This window comes from Phocoena phocoena, chromosome 15, assembly GCF_963924675.1.
Source record: "Phocoena phocoena chromosome 15, mPhoPho1.1, whole genome shotgun sequence".
Taxonomy (NCBI): Eukaryota; Metazoa; Chordata; class Mammalia; order Artiodactyla; family Phocoenidae; genus Phocoena; species Phocoena phocoena.
The window spans coordinates 22146720-22169154 of record NC_089233.1 but is presented as its reverse complement, the minus strand read 5'-3'; the positions used below and the strand labels follow the sequence as shown (position 1 = coordinate 22169154).

At 39.5% G+C, this 22435-nt stretch overlaps 2 protein-coding genes across 2 annotated transcripts in view; one reads left to right on the top strand and one right to left on the bottom strand.

The window, feature by feature from the left end:
* Positions 1-178: 178 nt before the first annotated feature.
* Positions 179-14213, bottom strand: ERI2 (ERI1 exoribonuclease family member 2). The gene is made up of 9 exons (XM_065892716.1): positions 13887-14213; positions 11532-11599; positions 11362-11445; positions 10622-10749; positions 9838-9994; positions 8363-8463; positions 7811-7892; positions 2009-2097; positions 179-1808 (listed from the first exon to the last, which is right to left on the bottom strand). The coding sequence occupies exons 1-9, from the start codon at positions 13973-13975 to the stop codon at positions 474-476; spliced, it is 2133 nt and encodes a 710-aa protein (XP_065748788.1). The 5' UTR covers positions 13976-14213; the 3' UTR covers positions 179-473.
* The window catches only part of REXO5 (RNA exonuclease 5), a 41910-nt gene continuing 33437 nt past the window's right edge, over positions 13963-22435 (top strand). Inside the window, exons 1-5 of the mRNA XM_065892715.1 lie at positions 13963-14354; positions 14450-14594; positions 19379-19491; positions 20458-20584; positions 21880-21976. Of these exons, the coding sequence (XP_065748787.1) occupies positions 14454-14594; positions 19379-19491; positions 20458-20584; positions 21880-21976 (478 nt within the window). The 5' untranslated portion in view covers positions 13963-14354; positions 14450-14453. The remainder of the gene's footprint in view (positions 14355-14449; positions 14595-19378; positions 19492-20457; positions 20585-21879; positions 21977-22435) is intronic.

The window sequence follows — 22435 nt, the reverse complement described above, 5'->3', positions numbered from 1 at the left end:
AACTAATACAATATTGCATGGCAATTATAATTCAATAAAAAGAAACAAGGATATCATATACTAGTATTGCTGCTTATTACATTTAATCTAATAAATACAGTTTACCAAGTATTTCATTTGTGGCTCTTCAAAAAAGTATGATAAATTTGGCATGGGTTAATATGTGAAATATAAATAAAACAGTATAAGACATTATCAGAATACTCATCATGTGTGGGAATTCAAGGGGCAATCAGGATTCATACATGAACAGAAGACAAATTAGATAAATGGTGAATGAAATTAGAAGCCTGTGAAATTCTTTTTTCTATTTTCAGTGTGTGTATGTGTGAGAATGTGTTGAATAGCCCCGTGTAGCTTACAGAGCTCAGATACACTATGTCCTCACAACTTGTAGCCCTATACAAATTTTTTTCTCTTTACTGTGGTAAAAGTCACATTGAGGTAAAAACATAGTTTACATGTAAAAGAAGTCAATTCCTCATTGAAGGTCTGAGTCTCAATGAATTTTTAGTAGCAAAATCTACATTTCTGTCACAAATATGGCTTGTTTCTGGAGAGTTAAAAGTGTGTCCCCCTGGGGAATGAGACAGAACTATGCTGTTGGCTGTCTCCTTTTGAAGTGTTTGCTCCCATTTGAAATAATCACAACATTTTCTCTTTTCTTGGTACTTCCCAATAGGACAACAATAGAAGACTTTTCCATGGTTCGGTCCATTATTAGAAGCAACAAGTCTCTTAGATCTTCGGCCACACTTGCATAAAGGAGGTGTTATTTTCCCACCCTTCCAAGGATCTTGTACATTAACTGTAGAAGTTAAGATAGAAGGGAGAACCTTCCTGGAAGAACTTCCCCCTGGGGAGCCATTAGATGATGTAGGCTTTTCTTCATGAATAGTGAAGGTCTGTTTTTTTGCTGGTGGGAAAGGTAGGGGACTGGATGGATTCCTCTTAGCACCACCTAAATGAAGAGGAAGTTTCCCCAAAACTAAAGGATGAGACATATTGGCATTAACACTGTTGAAGCTACTTGATTTACATTCAGGTAACTTAAAGTCAAAAGCATCTGAACCTGGATCTTTGGCTTCTTTTATATTGTAAATAGTAGTATGTGGACTCTTATATACAATAGACTTAGAGGTATCAGATTTTTGAGGGGTTTCTTCTGTGCCTCCAAAGTTTTCTTGACTTAACATTTCAGATTTTTCTAAAACCATTAATCTTTCTCCAGAATTAAATGAAGTGTCTAAGTTTGGGTCACTAATAGGAGGCATACAATATATATTCTGCTCAGGTTGAGATGATGGCAGTAAAGCTACATCCTCCCAATCAGCCAACATAGGTAAACTGTCAAGAGCAGAACTCATTTCTGTATCAGAAACATTATTAACAGATGAAATGGTAGTTGAAACAAGTATCAATTCTGAACCAACTGTTGAAGACTCAGAATTGGTATTAAATGCAAGATGTTGGTTTATTTGCTTCTGCATAGGTGTATTCAAACTGGAAGACTGTAACTGCCCCAGAGAGGTCCAGGACTTAGTATTAAAAAGAGATAAACAGCTTTTGACATTCTGACAGCCTGCTTTTACATTGCCCTTTAGTTGTAAATGATCTTGCTGTACCTTTATAGGAAAATTCACATCAACTGACTTCATTTGCACTTTCTCGTAGGATTTTATTGTATTTTTAGGTTCCCTACCATATATGCTGGGATCATGAATGCTACTGTTGCAGGCTGATATTTCTTCAACTTGATCCATATTCAAATTTCTGGTGAAAATGTTAGGATTCCTCTTAGTGGGAACCTATGATTTCACAGACAAATCCAACAGCTTTAGACATTCTGCATTCATAATTTCTTTAGTACACATTGTATGACAAAAAAGAAAAATGTCATCATTGATTGATTTATAAATGATAGCATACATGACATCTACATTTCAACTTGCCCATGATTACTTCTGGAGTTTGAAATAACAGAATAAAGAGGTAAGACACTACTAACCTTGTTCAAGGACCTTGTAATTTTCATTAAGCAACCATCCCTGATCATTTTCCAAGCAAGAAGGGCAGTATTCCTAGAATCATCCAACCCTGAGGAAAGAGATATCAAACACTGAATTTAGTGGTACCAGTGTAAAGAAATATAGCAAAAAGTACCACCACTTAAGCAGAAATTGGAACATACTGTTGGTTTTCTGATCATCTGCTAATTTCACTGGTAAGGCTACTGGTAGCCTTACCAAGGAAAGATTTCCCACATTTACAGAGGAGGAGGTGAAATTTTGTTAGACAGTTCGAAAATATATGACCGAGTCCTGCATACGCTGTCCTGGGAGTGCATGGACAGAGGTTGCCCATAGGAGACCTACAAGCAGATGCCAGGCCCAGCCCCTTTTGTCCCAGGAAGCGCGTGGATAGCCCTCACCCCTAGGAAATCCACAAGAACCCACCAAACCTGCCCCTGCTGTCCCGGGAATGCATGGAGACCACCTGCCCATACAAGATCCGAGAGCAGGCACCAAGCCCTGCCCCCACTGTCTCGGGAGTGTGTGAAGAGCAGTCACCCATAGGAGACCCACGAGCAGGTATTCACCACTGGTACTGGCCTGTAATTTTCTTTTTTTGTGGTATCTTTGTCTGGTTTTGGTATCAGGGTGATGGTGGCCTCATAGAATGAGTTTGGGAGTTTTCCTTCCTCTGCAATTTTTTGGAACAGTTTCAGAAGGATAGGTGTTAGCTCTTCTCTAAATGGTTTTTTTTTTTTTTTTTTTGCGGTACGTGGGCCCCTCACTGCTGTGGCCTCTCCTGTTGCAGAGCACAGGCTCCGGACGCGCAGGCTCAGCGACCATGGCTCACGGACCCAACCGCTCCGCGGCAGGTGGGATCCTCCCGGACCGGGGCACGAACCCGTGTCCCCTGCATCGGCAGGCGGACTCTCAACCACTGCGCCACCAGGGAAGCCCTTCTCTAAATGTTTGATAGAATTTACCTGTGAAGCCATCTAGTCCTGGACTTTTGTTTGTTGGGAGTTTTTTAATCACCGTTTCAATTTCATTACTTGTGATTGGTCTGTTCATATCTTCTATTTCTTCCTGGTTCAGTCTTGGGAAGTTGTACCTTCCTAAGAATTTGGCCATTTCTTACAGGTTGTCCGTTTTATCAGCATACAGTTGCTAGTCTCTTATGATCCTTTGTATTTCTGTGGTGTCAGCTGTTAAGTTCTCCTTTTTCATTTCTAATTTTATTGATTTGAGTCCTCTCCCTTCTTTTCTTGATGAATCTGGCTAAACGTTTATCAATTTTGTCTATCTTCTCAGAGAACTAGCTTTTAGTTTCACTGATCTTTGCTATTGTTTTCTTCGTCTCTATTTCACTTATTTCTGCTCTGATCTTTACGATTTCTTTCCTTCTACTAAGTTTAAGTTTTGTTTGTTCTTCTTTCTCTAGTTGCTTTAGGTTCCTGAGGTAAGATTGTATTGCTATAAACTTCCCTCTTAGAACTGCTTTTGCTGCATTCTGTAGGTTTTGGATCATTGTGCTTTTGTTTTCATTTGTCTCTAGTATCATTCTTTATCACCATACACAAAAATAAACTCAAAATAGATTAAAGACCTAAATGTGAGACTGGACACTATCAAACTGTTAGAGGAAAACATAGGCAGAACGCTCTTTGACATAAATCGCAGCAATATCTTTTTTGATCTGTCTCCCAGAATGATGGAAATAAAAACAAAAATAAACAAATGGGACCTAATTAAACTCAAAAGCTTTTTCACAGCAAAGGAAACCATAAACAAAACGAAAAGACAACCCACAGATTAGGAGAAAATATTTGCCAACAATGTGACTGAGAAGGGATTAGTCTCCAAAATTTACAAACAGCTCATGTGGCTTAATATCAGCAAAACAAACAACCCAATCAAAAAAGGGGCAGAAGACCTAAACAGACATTTCCCCAAAGAAAACATACAGATGGCTAAAAGGCACATGAAAAGATGTTCAACATCATTAATTATTAGAGAAATGCAAGTCAAAACTACGATGAGGGCTTCCCTGGTGGTGCAGTGGTTGAGAGTCTGCCTGCCGATGCGGGGGACAAGGGTTCGTGCCCTGGTCCGGGAAGATCCCGCATGCCACGCAGCGGCTGGGCCCGTGAGCCATGGTCACTGGGCCTGCGCGTCCAGAGCCTATGCTCCGCGATGGGAGAGGCTGCAACAGTGAGAGGCTTGTGTACCACAAAAAAAAAAAAAACTACGATGAGATATCACCTCACACCAGTTAGAATGGCTATCATCAAAAAATCCACAAACAATAAATGCTGGAGAGGGTGTGGAGAGAAGGGAAACCTCCTACACTGTTGGTGGGAATGTAAATTGGTGCAGCCACTGTGGAAAACAGTATGGAGGTTCCTTAAAAACCTAAAAATAGAGCCACCATATGATCGTGAAATCCCACTCCTGGCAGGTATCTGGAGAAAAACATGGTCTGAAAGGATACATGCACCCCAATGTTCAGCGTTGTTTCCAAAACATGGAAGCAGCCTAAATGTCCATCGACAGAAGAATGGATAAAGAAGATGTGGTACATATATACAATGGAATATTACTCTGCCATTAAAAAGAATGAAATAATGCCATTTGCAGCAACATAGATGGACCTAGAGATGGTCATACTGAGTGAAGTAAGTCAGAGAAAGATTAATATCAAATATCACTTATATGCGGAATCTAAAAAAAAATGATACAAATGAAGTCATTTACAAAACAGAAACAGACTCACAGACTTAGAGAACAAACATGATTGGCAGGGGTGAGTGGGGAGAGGGATAGTAAGGGAGTTTGGAATTGACATGTACACACTGCTACATTTAAAAAGGATAACCAACAAGGACCTACTGCATAGCACAGGGAACTCTGCTCAATATTATGTAACAACCTAAATGGGAAAAGGATATGAAAGAGAATAGACACATGTATATGTATAACTGAATCACTTTGCTGTACACCTGAAACTAACACAACATTGTTAATCAACTATACTCCAATATAAAATAAAAAGTTAAAAAAAAACCCCTATAGGATCATCTCAATAGATGCAGAAAAAGCTTTTGACAAAATTTAACACCCATTTATAATAAAAGCTCTCCAGAAAGTGGGAATAGAGGGAACTTACCTCAACATAATAAAGGCCATATATGACAAACTCACAGCTAACATCATTCTCAATGGTGAAAAGCTGAAAGCATTCCCTCTAAGATCAGGAACAAGGCAAGGCTCTCGCCACTTCTATTCAACACAGTTTTGGAAGTCCTAGCCATGGCAACCAGAGAAGAAAAAGAAATAAAAGGAATCCAAATTGGAAAAGAAGAAGTAAAACTGACACTGTTTGCAGATGATGTGATACTATGCATAGAAAATTCTAAAGTTGCTACCAGAAAACTACTAGAGCTCATCGATGAATTTGGTAAAGATACAGGATACAAAATTAAAGAACAGAAATCTCTTGCATTCCTATACACTAACAACGAAAGATCAGAAAGAGAAATTAAGGAAACAATCCCATTTACCATTGCATCAAAAAGAATAAAATACCTAGGAATAAAGCTACCCAAGGAGACAAAAGACCTGTACTCAGAAAACTATAAGATACTGATGAAGGAAATCAAAGACGACACAAACAGATGGAAAGATATACTGTGTTCTTGGATTGGAAGAATCAATATTGTCAAAATGACTATATTACCCAAAGCAAGCTACAGTTTCAATGCAATCCCTACCAAATTATCAATGGCATTTTTCACAGAATTAGAACAAAAATTTTAATTTGTATGGAAACACAAAAGACCCTGAATAGCCAAAGCAATCTTGAGAAAGAAAAAGGGAGCTGGAGGAATCAAGCTCCCTGACTTCAGACTATACTACAAAGCTACAGTAATCAAAACAGTATTACACTGGCACGAAAGCAGATATATAGATCAACGGAACAGGATAGAAAGCCCAGAAATAAATTCACGCATCTATGGTCAATTAATCTATGACAAAGGAGGAAAGAATATACAATGGAGAAAAGACAGTCTCTTCAATAAGTGCTGCTGGGAAAACTGGACAGCTACATGTAAAAGAATGAAATTAGGACATTCTGTAACACCGTATACAAAAATAAACTCAAAATGGATCAAAGATCTAAATGCAAGGCTAGATACTATAAAACAGAGGAAAACCTAGGCAGAACACTCTTTGACATAAATTGCAGCAATATTTTTTTTGATCTGCCTCCTAGAGTAATGAAAATAAAAACAAAAATAAACAACTGGGACCTAATTAAACTCAAAAGCTTTTGCACAGCAAAGGAAACCATAAACAAAACAAAAAGACAACCCACAGAATTGGAGAAAATATTTGCAAACAAAGCGACCTACAAGGGATTAATCTCTAAAACACACAAACAGCTCAAGCAGCTCTATGTCAAAAAAACCCCAAACAACCCAAATGAAAAATAGGCAGAAGACCAAAATAGACATTTCTCCAAAGAAGACATACAGATGGCCAAAAAGCACATGAAAAAAATGTTCAACATCACTAATTATCAGAGAAATGCAAGTCAAAACTACAGTGAGGTATCATCTCACACCAGTAAGAATGGCCATCATCAAACAGTCTACAAACAATAAATGCTGGAGAAGGTGTGGAGAAGAGGGAACCCTCCTACACTGTTGGTGGGAATGTAAATTGGTACAACCACTATGGAGAACAGTATGGAGGTTCCTTAAAAAACTAAAAATAGAACTACCATATGATCCAGCAATCCCACTCCTGGGCATATATCCAGAGAAAACCATAATCTGAAAAGATACATGCACCCCAATGTTCAGTGCAGCACTGTTTACAATAGCCAAGACATGGAAGCAACCTAAACGTCCATGAACAGAGGAATACATAAAGAAGACGTGGTACATATATACAGTGGAACATTACTCAGTCATAAAAAAGAATGAAATAATGCCATTTGAAACAACATGGATGGACCTAGAGATTATCATACTAAGTACAGTATGTCAGACAGAAAAATACAAAGTATCATATGATACTGGTCATATGTGGAATCTAATTTTTAAAAAAAGATACAAATGAACTTATTTACAAAATAGAAACAGTCTTACAGATATCGAAAAAACCTTATGGTTACCAAAGGGGAAACACTGGGGGGAGGTATAAATCAGGAGCTTGGGATGAACATACACACACTACTATATATGATAGATAACCAACAAGGACCCACTGTATAGCACAGGGAACTCTACTCAATATTCTGTGATAAACTGTATGAGAAAAGTATCTAAAAAAGAATGAATATATGTATATGTATATACATATATTTTGTTGTACACCTGAAACTAACACAACATTGTAAATCAACTGTATTCCAATAAAATTAAAATTAAAAAGTAATATATGACCAACATTCTGTAGGGACCATGTTTTATGAGTAATCTAATAGTCTTGCTCAGTTTTTTCCTTAGTCCACTGTATTATTTGGGCATTTGTTTATAATCTCCATTTGATTTGGCTAATTCTTTTCATTCTTTTTAGCAAGTAGAAAGCCACTACATGACAGTCTTTATCTTACAATATTTTACGAAAGTGGTAATTTGAAAATCTTGGAAACAATTTAAATTGTATAGATTAGGGCTTTTTTCAGGCTGAAGCATATTCCTTGTTAATGATATCATCAAAAAATGAGGTTCAAATGAAAGACTGTATAAAAATAGAATGACTTACATAATAAAATTTTAAATTATACTAACCGAAATGTTCTCGTCCCAAGAATTCTATTCCCACTTCCTGCAGGGCACCACTTAGTCCTTTTGGTTTTCTCCTATAGAAAATCTAGTCAAATAAAAGACAACATGTCTTAAAAAATGATTACTATTTGAAAGGCTATGTATTTTTTCAAAAACAGTTTTTTTTTTTTACTATTTATTTGGCTGCACAGGGTCTTAGCTGTGGGACCTTTGTTGCAGCACATGAGATCTTTAGTTGTGGCATGTGGGATCTAGCTCCCTGACCAGGGATCGAACCTGGGCCCCCTGCATTGGGAGTGTGGAGTCTTAACCACTGGACCACCAGAGAGGTCCCTTAGGGGCTAGGTATTAACCATTTACTTCTCATAATTTTTATTCTATTAGATTTGGAATGTGCTTATTTTTGTGTTGTTCTATATACTTTAAGAAAAGTATTTATGTGAATGTTTCAAAACAAAGTATTTTGTTTGTAGAAACTCATACCCATGCGTGGGATAAAGTTTAATCATGTTTTAATAGAAAGAAAGTGAACATGCCCCCATCTTTGACCCTTACCTTGTAAGTTACTCTGAGATCAATCCAAGAATTAAGGAACACAGGTTTTAACAACTGTTTTCTTTTACACTCATACTCCAGGCAAACTCCCAAGTCCCAGTCTGCATTAAGTATATTAAAATAGAACAAAGTCAATGATGTCAGCAGTTTTTACTTATGCTATCATTTACAAATAAAATGGTGAAAGATGACATAAAACAAAATAGCAGGACTTAGAATAATATATGAAAGCATATATTATTATACTATATTTTAAATATAATATATACTACATATGGTATATATAACATACTATATAATACATAATAGAAGAGTAAGATTTAATTGCCCTGGTAATATCTAACAATTATTCAAAACTTACTATTCAGAAATTAGGTTGGTAATTAAGCTTCAAAATGATTTCTTAAAAACACACTAAAACACAGATACTTCAGAAGAAGAGTAAGGTGTCACATTACAAGGCCTAGATGGAAAAGATTATCTGCTTTCAACATTCTAGAAAATATTAATGTAATGGAGAAACCAAACATCTTACAGGGACCCTTTTGGGCTATACCCCACAGGTCTGCAAGCCCTGTACTTGCCCAACCTCAAGACAGAATAAAGAGCCTGAATCGGTGACACAGACATCAAGGATTTAATGAACAGGGGGATCATACATGTCTGAAGCAAGGTCTTGGAGCGACACTCCACCATGCGAAGCAGATGGCAGCAGTCTTCTGCTAAGTGTTACCGGGGGAATTGACATCAGGTTGGCTCATGAGTTCCCAGGGAAACCAGCTGAGGAGCAAGCCCTTATGCCCCTTTGATAAGCTATCATGGTGGAGATATTCTGATCTAAAAATTAGAACAATCACTAGCTGGGGCCAGGGGCAAGTATGTATTAAGAGGGGAGGTCAGTCATATGAGTAGGGTGTTAAGTAAAGCAGGGACTGGTCAATCAGGGGATGTACAGAGAACAAGAGAACAGCCATCCTGAGTGGCCTGGTCATACAGACCCAAGACTATCAGTGCTATGCTATCAATGGCACAGCACTGCTATCAATGACTATTAACGGGAATGCTCTAACATGGGCATAGAAAAGGTCTACTTTAAATGGCCCATTTTTTCCTTGATGTCTACATTAGAAGTGTGAAAGTATAAAAGCAAAGGTTGTGAGTTGAATAAGGACTCTTTTTTTTCAAAGTTATAGAAAATAGCATGCTAAGAGTTTTCACCAGTCTTTGCCTGGATTCAGGAGAACAGAGAGGAGAAGTCTAGAAAGATTCTTTAAAGTTAGGACTTAAATTTTTAAGGCATTTAAAAAATTTAAAATATGAATAAATTTACTTTTCTTGGTTAACATCTGCTAGACACTTAGATTTCTTTTCGTGGCCCAGGAAGCTAACAAGTATAATTCCTACCAGAGATAAAGAATTATACGGTGGCAACACTACTCATTTATGATTGATAGATACAACTTTTTTTTTTTTACCTGACCAAGTAACAAATGCACATAATTTTACTTCAGAAGTAGAAATATCTGAAACTCTAGTAGCAAAAGTAATTTTCTTCTGTTGCTGAATCTTCTGAATCCATTTACAGAACTGAGATAAGCAAATCTTCAGAGGGACTCCTTCATCAACTTGAACCTGAAGAGTCATAAAATCTGAATTCAACAACTGAATTCCGTAATTATTGAGCACATAAGTAGGCAGTGTGTGGGGGATATACAACAAAGAAGAAGAAATTCTAACTGTCAAAGAGTTCATCTAGTGAAAAGATGTTAAAACACATGGGAGAGAAATAATGTAATGGTTAGAATTCTGCAAGGTAAGAAAAATTCGGTTGATCAATCTAAATCACACAGAAATACAATAAATATATCTCGATCGACAGAAATTTGATGTCACTTAATTTCCATAAAGTATGGAAACTGATATACATCTTTATAACACTATTCTTTCTTTCTTTCTTTTTTTTTTTTTGGGTCACACCACGTGGGATCTTAGTTCCCTGACCAGGGATCGAACCTGTGCCCTCAAAGTACAGCGGCTTAACCATGGGAAAGTCCAATTCTTTTTAATTTTTAAAGATTCCAAGATTCTGGAGGGGACATTATATCTCCTAACAGTGAATAAATCTAATTCCAAATGGCATATAGCTTTTATTTTCTTTTTGAAACTGATTTCGGAATTTTAATATATGCATCTTGCCTGCTTTTTTTTTTGTTGGGGTGGGAGGATGAGAAGAGAAATGAGGAAAAGAGAAGGGCATACCTGCTTTATGCCTGTTAGTTCCATGCAAAATTCAGAAAGAATTGGATGTTCCTGAGGCTGAACATAAGCATGGAACTCAGATTCAATCTCCCCAGTTGATGTGTTTAGCAATACAGCTGGAAATTCAACTACATGAAAGAATCATCAATTGACACTTGAATATACAATTGTTAAATTAATGCTGCAATCACTCTAAATTAAATATATATTACCATCATATAGCATTCATTATTAAACAATCATTGTTTTAGTAAAAGCATATTAAAATGACCAAAGCAGTATAATGTAATGGTTAAAGTTATGCCAAAGAATAAGTCAAACTATTAAAGTTACAGGTATATCTACTTAAAACTCTTGAATATATTTCCATAATTAAATATGAAGACCATATGAAAATTGAAACATACTTCTTTTTGCAAAGGCATTATGTTTTTTTCAGGTTCTATGCAATTGAGATTTTGTATATAATCCTAAAACAATTATTTTATATGATGACACATTTAGGTATTAGGTTTTTGGGTTTTTTTGTCAAGTCAGATTTTATAGTAAATTACCAATTCATAGATCATTTTGTTTTCTTTAACTGTTAACTATTTTATATCTATAAACTTTAAAGTAACTTATCTAGTGTTACCTTTGGCCATTTGCAGTCAAGTTCAGACTTACTTATTTCCTGGCCATTTGCAGTCAAGTTCAGACTTACTTATTTCCTGGCCATTTGCAGTCAAGTTCAGACTTACTTATTTCCTGGCTACGGTGGCGTTTCCCATCATTCCAACAAGTCGACTCAAAATCAATGACAATTAAGTAGTCAAACAACTGCTCTGCAAAAGATCAGAGTGTCCTTATGTTTTACCAGTGTTAAAAATGCAAGGCTACAGAAAGTAAAGAAATGAAGCACACTACTTACTAGATTTGCTTCTTCCTAGATTTCCATTTGGCGGTGCAACTGACTTTCTTCTAATTAATCCAAGCTGCCTAAAAATGTAAAATAACACAGGTATGCTCAACAAACTCATTCATACTCCTGCCTATATAAGCTAACAAACTGATGGTATAACCCTCATTATTAATGGTTTGATGTATTGTGATTGAGAGGAAATTGAACTAGACTGGTTCTTTGCACTCTTTTGACTTTAGTAGTCATTCTACCTGCATGGGCCTCAAAGTGCATATCTGCAAACTTAGACCAATTCTTTGTGCTCCCCTTATTTTACAGTAATACTGAGGAACTCAAGTGATTTTAAAGATGCATTGAAAAGCTAAGTTATTTTTTCTTTTGCATTTTTCAAGCCCTTGCTATGTGTACAGCACAGCTGAGAGGAGACAGGGCAGGTCTGGTCTTCTATGAGCTTAAAATATCTGGGTAAAGAAACTAGATATCCATAGCAAACTACTGAAAAGTAATATATGATAAAGGATCTTTAAGGGCAACATGCTGAGTCCACAGAAAGGGAAGAGCTTGTTACCTGAAAACTGTGCTCCCCTCTTGGTGGCTGTCAAGCCAAAAGACACAACCAAGGCAAAGAGTGGGAGAAGGGGGTCTTCCCTGGTGGCTCAGTGGTTAAGAATCCGCCTGCCAGCGCAGGGGACACAGGTTCGATCCCTGCTCTGGGAAGATCCCACATGCCACGGAGCAACTAAGCCCATGCGCCACAACTACTAAGCCTGTGCTCTAGAGCCGGTGAGCCGCAACTACTGGGCCCACGTGCCACAACTACTGAAGCCCACACGCCTAAAGCCTGTGCTCCGCAACAAAGGCAAGCCACAGCAATGAGAAGCCCGCGCACCGCAATGAAGAGTAGCAATCACTCCCTGAAACTAGAGAAAGCCCTCGTGCAGCAACGAAGACCCAACGCAGCCAAAAATAAATAATAAAATAAAATAAATTAATTTAAAAAAAGAGCAGGTGAGGGAAGGAGTTATTACTTGCAGCAAGTAAGTAGAACAGTGGGGATCCTTTCCAAAGCAGTGTTTCTCCCAGCTGCAAAATTGGGGAAGTTTTCAGCTAAGGGTACATGCATATTCATGAAAGATTCCAAGCTTTAGCTGATATAAGAGGATCAAAAAAGGTCAACATCATCATCCCTTGGGTTCCAGCTGATCTGGTGGTTGAGCACCTCAGGCTAATCTTTACCACTGAAACAGAACTAGGAGTCTTTTTTTTTTGGCCGCACCACGTGTCTTGCAGGATCTTAGTTACTCAACCAAGGATCGAACCCGTGCCCGCTGCAGTGGAAGCGTGAAGCCCTAACCGCTGGACCACCAGGGAATTCCCAGAACCGTTGGTCTTTACAACTAATATATTGTCTTTGCCACTGTTGCTTCTCTTGCCTAACAGTCGTTTGTTTCTGCATTCTTTTGTTCCTTTAAGATCATTACTTACTGAGACCTCTTCAAGGACAAGCATTGTGTCCAGGCTTAGATTACAAAATGGCTTCGGCCAAAAATGGCTTCTTATGTTAAGAAAGCCATGCCTGGTTCTCTTTCTCCAGGGAACCCCTACCCTAACAGCTTACATGCTTACTGAGGTCCTAAGTGCCCTGAGACAAAACTGTGCTAAGTAGAGTTTAACTAGGTAGACACCTCCTGTTCTTGTTTTTTGTTTGACCTGTGATGGGGAGTTGAGAATAATGGGTAACACCTACTGACTGCTCACTACATAGTAGGCACTGAACTAAGACGGTGATCTCCTTTCATCCTCAACAACTGTACAAAGTAGTCACTTTTGCTACCTATATTTAATGGATGAGAAAACGAACTCAGCAATTTGCCAGAAAACACATATTTAGTCTGTGAACCAAGGATCATCCAACTGTGAAACCCATGCTATTCACTAATGCATTATACTGCTTCTATTAATAACAAACGTGAACAGCGTGTCCAAGAATCAGGAAAAAGGCCACAATGATTCACATTGTGAATTAAAGGGATCACGAGTAAGTGGTGGGGTGAACGGCTTGTTGAGTGTGGTCGGGGCTCCCTGCGACCTCCGAACGGCCCTCCAGGGTCATTCTTAATAGTTTCCCGAGGCCTGGTATAGGCTGACTGTGGCTCAAGTGCACAGAGTCGAGAGCCTTGGTCCTTCCACGCTCGCGCAGAGGGCTGCCTGAGGCTCAAGACTGAGGTCCAGGCAGAGACCTTTCAGCCTGGGCTGGCCAGTACAGGTTGGGACGCCCGAGCTGCAGAGAACGGAGGCTGACACTGCGGACGCCAGCGCCGGACCAGGACTGACCCCCGCGCCGCCCGGAGCCCCCTAGCGTACCGTGCAAGCCTCTTGGTTGCCATTCCCGACGCTCCTTTCTCTTCGCAGCCCAACTGCCGGAAGTCGCCGTACTTCCTCTTCCGGCCCATTCAAAAGCCGCGCGCCGCCTCGGAGGCCGTTACACCGTCGGCTCCGCCCGAGGCTGAGGCAGCGGCGGCGGTTGTCGGTGCTCTCCGCCCTGCTTCTCTTCGGCGTCTTCGGGGAATCTGGGGCGTGGGGAGTGGTTTTGGCAGGGAAGCAGCTAGACAGCGCCCCCCTTCCCACTTTTCCAACAGGCGGAGGCGCGTTTGCGGTTGGGGAAGCGTATCGAATCCGGCCTCCGGCGTCAACTGTAAAACCGTTTGGGTTGGTGCGGCGTGGTTTTCTTTGCCGCGTTAACGGGGAAGACCGTTGGCACCCTCCCTTTCCGAGGGGGGCGGGGAGCGCTTCGTAAACTGAATTAAGGAGAGGATCTGAGGAGGGTTGTAGGCTGTCGTCGAAACCCTTGTGCTCCCCACTCAGGAGACGGCCCGGGCCATCTGGGCGTCGTGGTTTTCTCATCTTTAACCGATCTTTCTCCACAGGTTCATGGAGCCAGAGAAGGAAAGGACCGGGAGGACCCCCAAGAAGGGCAGGAAGAGGAGGCGGGTCCCGAATAAGCTGGTCGGGGCGTCAGAGGTGATGAAAGACCGTTGGGATCTTGAGGAGAGGCAGCAGCCCGAGGCCAAGGTGAGCAACGGGGGGATCCCGAATGGGCGGCCCGAGGCAGTTTGGAGCTCCCAAATGATAATACAATACCACATACCTTAGGGCTGATATTGGCGGTTTAAAACAGGTATTGTGCCTGGCACACGAGAAGAATGTTCGTTCAACAGATATTTATTGGAGTCTTCTGTATGCCAGGAATTGCTCTAGCTTCTGGAAGTATCCCAGTGCATAAAAGCACAAAATCCCCTGCACTCGTGCAGTTTACATTCCCATAGGGGAATAAGATTGATGATCATCTCTGTCATTTATTGAGAGCTAGGTAATGCCTTTCATCCCTTTAGTCATCAGATTTCTGTTGTCTTCCTAGGCACTTGGGGTACATCAGTGAATAAACAGAGATCACTACTACCTTTACTAGTGGAGAGAGAAGATAAACAATAGATAATGATAAATCAGTTATATAGAAGGGAATTACTGCTATGAAAACGTTTTTTAAATGGGATTCCTTTTTCTTTTTTTTGGCCTATCCGATTGGCAAAGCAATTTTTTAAAGGTTAACGTGGTAGAAATTCAAAGGAAGTTGACAGTCTCATCACTTTATTTTGAAACAAACTTAAAGAAAATTTGCAAGGACAGTATCAAAAACTACCCCCCAGCCAACATTTGAAAGTACTGTAGTTGCTAACAGAATGCCTCCCCCCCACCCATATTTTAGTGTTCACATATTTCCTACAAACAATCTACATAACTAAAATGCAACCATCGAAGTCAGGAAATAACATGGATATATTGCTACCATCTAATACTCAGACCCCATTCAAGTTTCTCCAGTTGTTCTAATAATGTCCTTTTTAGCATTAAGATCAAGTCTAGAGTCACGTGTTACAGTTAGTTGTCATGTCTCCTTCAGTCCAAACAACTGTTCAGTCTTTTCTTTGACATTTGTGACATTACTACCTTTGAAGAATCCTGGACCAGTTATTTTGTAGAAGTTAGGTTTGTTTGTTTCCTCTTTAATTAGTTTCAGATTATACATCTTTGGCAGGAATATCACAGAAGTGATATTCTGTTCTCTTGTATTTTATCAGGTTGTACACAAGTTTGATTTGTCCCATTACTGGTGATGTTAACCTTGATAACTTGATTAAGAACGTGTGTGCTAAACTTCTCTAAAGTTACTCTTTTTCTCTGTTGTTTTGTGGGAAGATGCTTCCTCATTAAACTTGCAGTTTATTCATTTTTTTATTAGTATGAATTTGTGGATACCTATTTTATTCATTGAGTTATAATCCATTACTGTATTTTGCTGCTCAAAATATCCCAGATTTGGCCATTAAGCTAGCTTCTGTGTCCCTTTAACATGACCCCATCATGCTTGAGCATTTCCTTATTTTTCTGGCACAAAAAGATGTTCCAGACTCTTCTGTGCTTTCCCTGCCCCAGCCCTGGAATCGGCTACTTCTGCCGATTAGTTCTCTTTAGTGGAGAGTGACATTTAAAAATCAAGATCTGGGTGTTAGATGTGTTTATTGCTATTGGTATGTCACTACTCCCAAAAAGAGAGCTAGGTAATATGTGTGCCTATGTTTATACACACATACGTATGCTTACATTTAAATATTTTTCTGTATACATATTGAAAAACTGTGAATTCATATCAGTATCTTTACTTCCAATCCAATTCCACAGGGTTCATTCTAGTTTTCTCCCTTTTCATATTTATAACTTCCTTATATAACAGTGAGAAACCTGACTCCCATTATCTTCAATATATTTGATCAGTCCCCCATTGCTGCCATTGCCCCACACCCTCACACCTTCCTTACCCTGCTTGGGCCCTTGTCATTCTGCGTCTTATACCAGGTCACTCTCCTATCTGAATGCCTTCATTGCTGCTGTGACAAGCTACTACCCTCATCCTTCTCACACGGACACCCGCAACCTTTTCAGGCTTTGAATTCGGTGACAGCCCTCTTTTTCTCTCAGTATTGATGTCCTCCTTACCGTAAACAATTTCTGACATCTGATGCCAGCCTCACTGCTCTCCAGTTGCCACTGCATGGATGCCCTCCTCATACCGCTCAGGCTTTGACACTTCACATTGGGCCACTGTCCTGCATATATATCCTGGGTTCCTACCCCTAGTCCTGGGCTTTCTCCCCTATAGGATGCCCTCCTCACTCTGCTCAGCCTCTGACATCGCATGTTTGGCAACCATGATTACTCACTGCCATATAGATTCCTTACTCATACATTATCAATATCATACAGTTTTGTTTGGTAAATATAAATTGGTATATTCTTTCAGGAGTTAGCAATATTGTCAGAATATAGGATATACATGCTTATTTTGACCAGGAATTTATCCTGAGAAAATAGGTGTACAAGGATGCTTATAATACTGTTCATAATTTTTTAAAACAACAACAGTGTCATCAATAGGGAATTTTTTTTCAAATAAATTATGTTTTAAGTAAATTGAAAGAGTGGACTATTATTAAAATTGACTTTTGTTATGTTTAACAGATATGGAAAGATATTTACAGATTATTATTTTTTTTTTGGTCATGCTACGCAGCTTGCAGGATCTCTGTTCCCTGACTAGGGATTGAACCTGGGCCATGGCAGTGAAAGCGCCTAGTCCTAACCACTGGACTGCTAGGGAACGCCCCAATTTTTTTTTTTCTCTTTTTTTTTTTCTTGGTGGCGGGAGTTGGTTACAAAACAATGTAATGTATAATCCCTTGGGAAACGTATAAAGTAGAGATGAAAAGAGTTTGGGCTTTGCAGCCTGCATTCTAGTCTTGGTTCTGCCACTTATCTGTTCCTCCATTTCTTTATCTGTAGCTTGCATTCTAGTCTTGGTTCTGCCACTTATCTGTTCCTCCATTTCTTTTTTCTAGTTTTATTTTTTATTATTTATTTTTGGCTGCGTTGGGTCTTCATTGCTGCGCACGGGCTTTCTCTAGTTGCATCGAGCGGGGGCTACTCTTTGTTATGGTGCGCGGGCTTCTCATCATGGTGGCTTCTCTTGTTGCAGAGCATGGGCTCTAGGTGCATGGGCTCAGTAGTTGTGGTTCGCAGGCTCAGTAGTTGTGGTGCACGGGCTTAGTTGCTCCGCGGCACGTGGGATCTTCCCGGACCAGCGCTCGAACCCGTGTCCCCTGCATTGGCAGGCGGATTCTTAACCACTGTGCCACCAGGGAAGCCACTGTTCCTCCATTTCTTTATCTGTAGCTTGCATTCTGGTCTTGGTTCTGCCACTTATCTGTTCCTCCATTTCTTTATCTGTAAAATGGGGATAACAGTAGTGCCCACTTGAGAAGACTTAAGAATTAAATGATTTAATAGATATAAAGTGCTCAGAACTGTAAATGACTAATAATAAGTGTTCAACATTAGCTTTAAACAGTCACAGGGGAAAATAGCAATAATAATAATAATAATAATACCTGGTGTTTAAGTACTTATCTTAGGGTATGTCAGACACTGGTCTCAGTACATTGCACTTACAATGTACCTCATTGGTCTTCCCAGTAATCTCATGAGGTAGAATTGTAGTTATTCTGTAAATGAAAAGACCTTAGTCTTAGAGAGGTCAAGGCACTTGCCCCTAAGCTCTTAACATCTTAAGGCACTTAAGATGGTAGAGCTTTGGGGGACTTCCCTGGTGGTCCAGTGGTTAAGAATCCGCCTTCAAGTGCAGGGACGTGGGTTTGATACCTGGTCCAGGAACTAAGATCCCACATGCTGCAGGTCAACTAAGCCCACGCACTGCAGCTACTGAGCCTGCGCACTCTAGAGCCTGCCCGCCACTAGAGAGCCTGTGTGCCGCAACTGCTGAGCCCGTGTGCCAAAATGAAAGATCCCACATGCTGCAACGAAGATCCTGCATGTTGCAATTAAGACCCGACACAGCCAAATAATTAAATTAAAAAAAAAAAAAATGGTAGAGCTTGGTATTTGAACTCAGGTAGCGTGACTCCAGGGCTTGAGCTCCTAACCACTATTACTCTGCTGCCTCCCAGACCAAAATGAAAGTGGTATTACTTGTACTTGAATTGTACAAATACAGGTGACTTATTTTCACTTATTTGTTGTGTTTTATCTGTTTTACCCTTCTCTATTATCTGACTTTTTAAACAAGCATGAATTACTTTAATAACTATATCTAAGTACAAAGCTATTTTAAGGATAGGCTTAAAGTCTGACTCCTTAGGTTAGACCACATTGATCATCTATGAACTGGCTCCCACTTCTCTCTTCTCTCATATCTCTATTGCTCTGCAACATGCAGTCTTGACTCCAGCCAAACCAAACTAAGTGTTTAGACACAGTGTTTCCTCCTACCTGGCTGACTCATTATTTTCAAGGTTCAACTCCATTATTTTCATCTCAGTGATGCTATCTCCAAAACTCTCCAATCCCCAAGGCAGTTAGTTAGCCTCTTTTGCTCCCTTACCTTTATAGTAGCACCCACATTATATTGGAATTACCTGTTTCTGCATTTTTCCCCCTAGTAGAATGGACTTCTTGAGAGCATGAGTCATGTTTTATTCATCCTGCTATCCCTAGCACATAACCAAGTGTCTATAATTAAGGTTCTGTATTGGTGTTTATTAAATATCCTATTAATAATGTCATATCACAGGTTGTTGTTTTAGACCTTCATTTCTAATTAGTAAGAACCCTTCTTATGTTTAGAGTATGCTAAAGTAATAGAAACTAGAATATTTAAAAATTTGCCGTGTTTTTTTGATGTTCTTTATAATCATAATTTGTTATACTCTGATTTATCTTTGCAGAAAGCCTGCTTATCTACCATTTTACTTTCTGATACCCGTGAAATAACTCATGGCCAGCTATGTGAATTGCTGAAGTATGCAGTTCTGGGCAAATCCAGTGTTCCTAAACCTAGGTATGAGAAGAACATAAATGGTGGGTATAGACCTGAGGTTTCATATTGGTATCTAGAGGACCATGTCTACCTGACGTTTTTTATTTGCCACACAGAATGTCCTAAATTTTTTTTTTACAAAGTTGCCAACAATTTAAATTGGGAATCCCTTTATATCCATATTTTTTACTTCGAAAAACTCTGGCAGCTGTCCCTATGGCAACAATTTGTTGAAGCTGAATAGTGGCCTCCTATTATAGATGTACACTTCAGTGTCCCACCTGGCCTGCTTCCCTTATTTGCAGTATCTGTCTGGCTGCTATAGGTATTTTGTTTATAACCTCCAGTGGAGACCTGATTGAAATAACATGATCATGTATTAAGAATCCCAATCTTTTTTCTTCTTTTACAAATCAAGGGCAAAGAGAATTTTACTGTTCTGATATCCTCAATGCCATTATTAAATGTCTAATGAAAATTGCATTTCTGTATGTACCAATACACAGTAAAGAGATTTTCATATGTACACTTCCGTCTGGGGGTGGAGTGGCTACAAACCTCAAAAGCCCGCTTCTGCCTTAACAGATAGTATCATTGCTCTGTCACTTTATCTGAACTGGTTTTCTGGAAGCCGGTCACGTTACTGGCTTAGGAAGGACTGTAGAGCAGATTTGGATCTTGAAGATATGCCTTTGTAAACTGAGCTTAATTAGTTCCAATTTAAAGCAAGTCTTAATAGGATTTTGGATTTGAATGCATTGTGTTTCACTTGGTATTATACTTGATTTGAATGGAATAAATAATAATCTCAAGAGATCTTTATTTGAATTCTGTGCAGTAATAGCTGTTCTCCGTTTCCAGGCAGTCAGTGAGTGATGATAAACTCCAATATCTGTTGCTCAGTGCTTTTTTCATACTTCCCTTCTGTATGTCTGTAACTGACTTGACGGTATCAGTCTTAGCTTTGTTGGTTCTATTTTTCAACAGCTGGTGCCAGCTTTTTCACCAAAACCACCTGAACAACGTGGTGGTTTTTATACTGCAGGGAATGAGTCAGCTACACTTTTACAGGTTCTATTTGGAGTTTGGGCTTCTCCGAAAGGCATTCAGACACGTAAGTTAAGAAAACTTTGTATTCGGACTTGAGCCAGGTCCTCACACTCAGAGATTAGTGCACATGTCTCAAATTGTGCTCCTTGGCAACCTGATTGAACAAGCAATAGAAGTTGTAGAAAGCTAAAAAGATTACGCTTGATGCCTGAGATTAGATTGTTGAAATTAGATTTATCTCTCATTTTTTTCTTTGGTAATCTAGGCAAAACCCTTAATCCCAGATTGCAGTCTAGTTCCCAGATTGTAGTTGATATTGTCACATTTTATTTGGGCTTTGGTGTTTTCAAAAATTGTAAAATTTACATAAAACCTATATATTTTGGCTTCTCTTGACAACATCACAAGATTAGTTTCCCTTAAAACAGTATCTGGACCTGAAGAGCAGCTGTCTTTAGAAAGGGCATGTGCTCTCCATTTTACCATAGCCTCTTCCATTCTTTATCAGACTGTTTCATCCATTTACCCCTGAGAGCATTTGAATTGGTGAGCCCTAACCTAACCCCCTTGGGTCTCCATTTTCTTTTTTTGCTTTCATTTATTGAACACTACCTATGTGCTAGGCCCTATATTAATCATACTGGATGCATCATCTTTAATTCTTACAATAGTCCTATAAGAGATACTTTTTTTTTTGCGGTACGCGGGCCTCTCACTGTTGTGGCCTCTCCCGTTGCGGAGCACAGGCTCCGGACGCGCAGGCTCAGCGGCCATGGCTCACGGGCCCAGCCACTCCGCGGCATGTGGGATCTTCCCGGACCGGGACACAAACCCGTGTCCCCTGCATCGGCAGGCGGACTCTCAACCACTGTGCCACCAGGGAAGCCCCAAGAGATACTTTTTAATTCCCATTTTATACATAAGGAAACTGAGTAACGCACCCAAGTTACAGCTAGTAAGTGGAATTTACAGCTGGAATTGAAGCCCAGGTGAGCCTGAGACTTGAACTCTCAATCTCTTTGCTTTTCTGTGTCATCTACCTGGCATGTTATCCACTAAAGTAATAGATATGAAAGTGCTTTGAAAAATATAAGGAACTTTGCTTTTCTAAGTTATACATTTTTGTAATGTTTGTTTCTTTTGTATAGTGTGTAATTAGAGAAGCAAAGAAAACTGTGGTAGGATAAATATGGCTTCACTTTCGTCACTTTTACAACTTAAGGAAACAGTCCTCATTTTACAATACAAACAATTAAGGTCCAGCTCTTTCATAGCACTGAGCTGACAATAAAAGTCTAGGTCTGACAGTATTTTAACTGTTTTTAAGCATTTTTATAAAAACCTATTATGTATTTTCAGAAGTTCTGCTTGCCTCCCCCATCATCTGATTTCCTAGCTGATATCACTGGGCTGCAAAAGAAACAAATAATTGGGGATCTGCCTAAAGGAATGGAAGGTATGACTATAAGTAACTTAAACAGAAAAGCAATTTTGTGTGTGTGTGTGTGTGTGTGTGTTTTAAGGAAAAAATGGGTAAGTACCAAGGCGGATTACATAGCAGGAAACATAACCAGGGTTCATGCCTCAGAAGTCATTTGGTTAGGTTAGATAGCTAAGTCTGCTCCCTGGATATCACTGACACTGGACTCAAACTGTCACTGGGTCTTTGTACCCACAAGTGTACACATGAGAAGGAAGATCTTGCCTTTGACTAATGTAGGGGATACTCACTAATACTACTCACAGTGGCAGATTAGGATGCTGGCCAGCTAAAGTATAAATATCCATGATAGCAGTGTTTTTCAAACTGGGTTGTGTCCTGTTAGCAAGTTATAGCTGACCTCCTTTGCGGGGAGAGGAGGTGAGTGATGGAATAGACCTTAACAGTTCATTGCACATAGTAAGGTAAGTATTG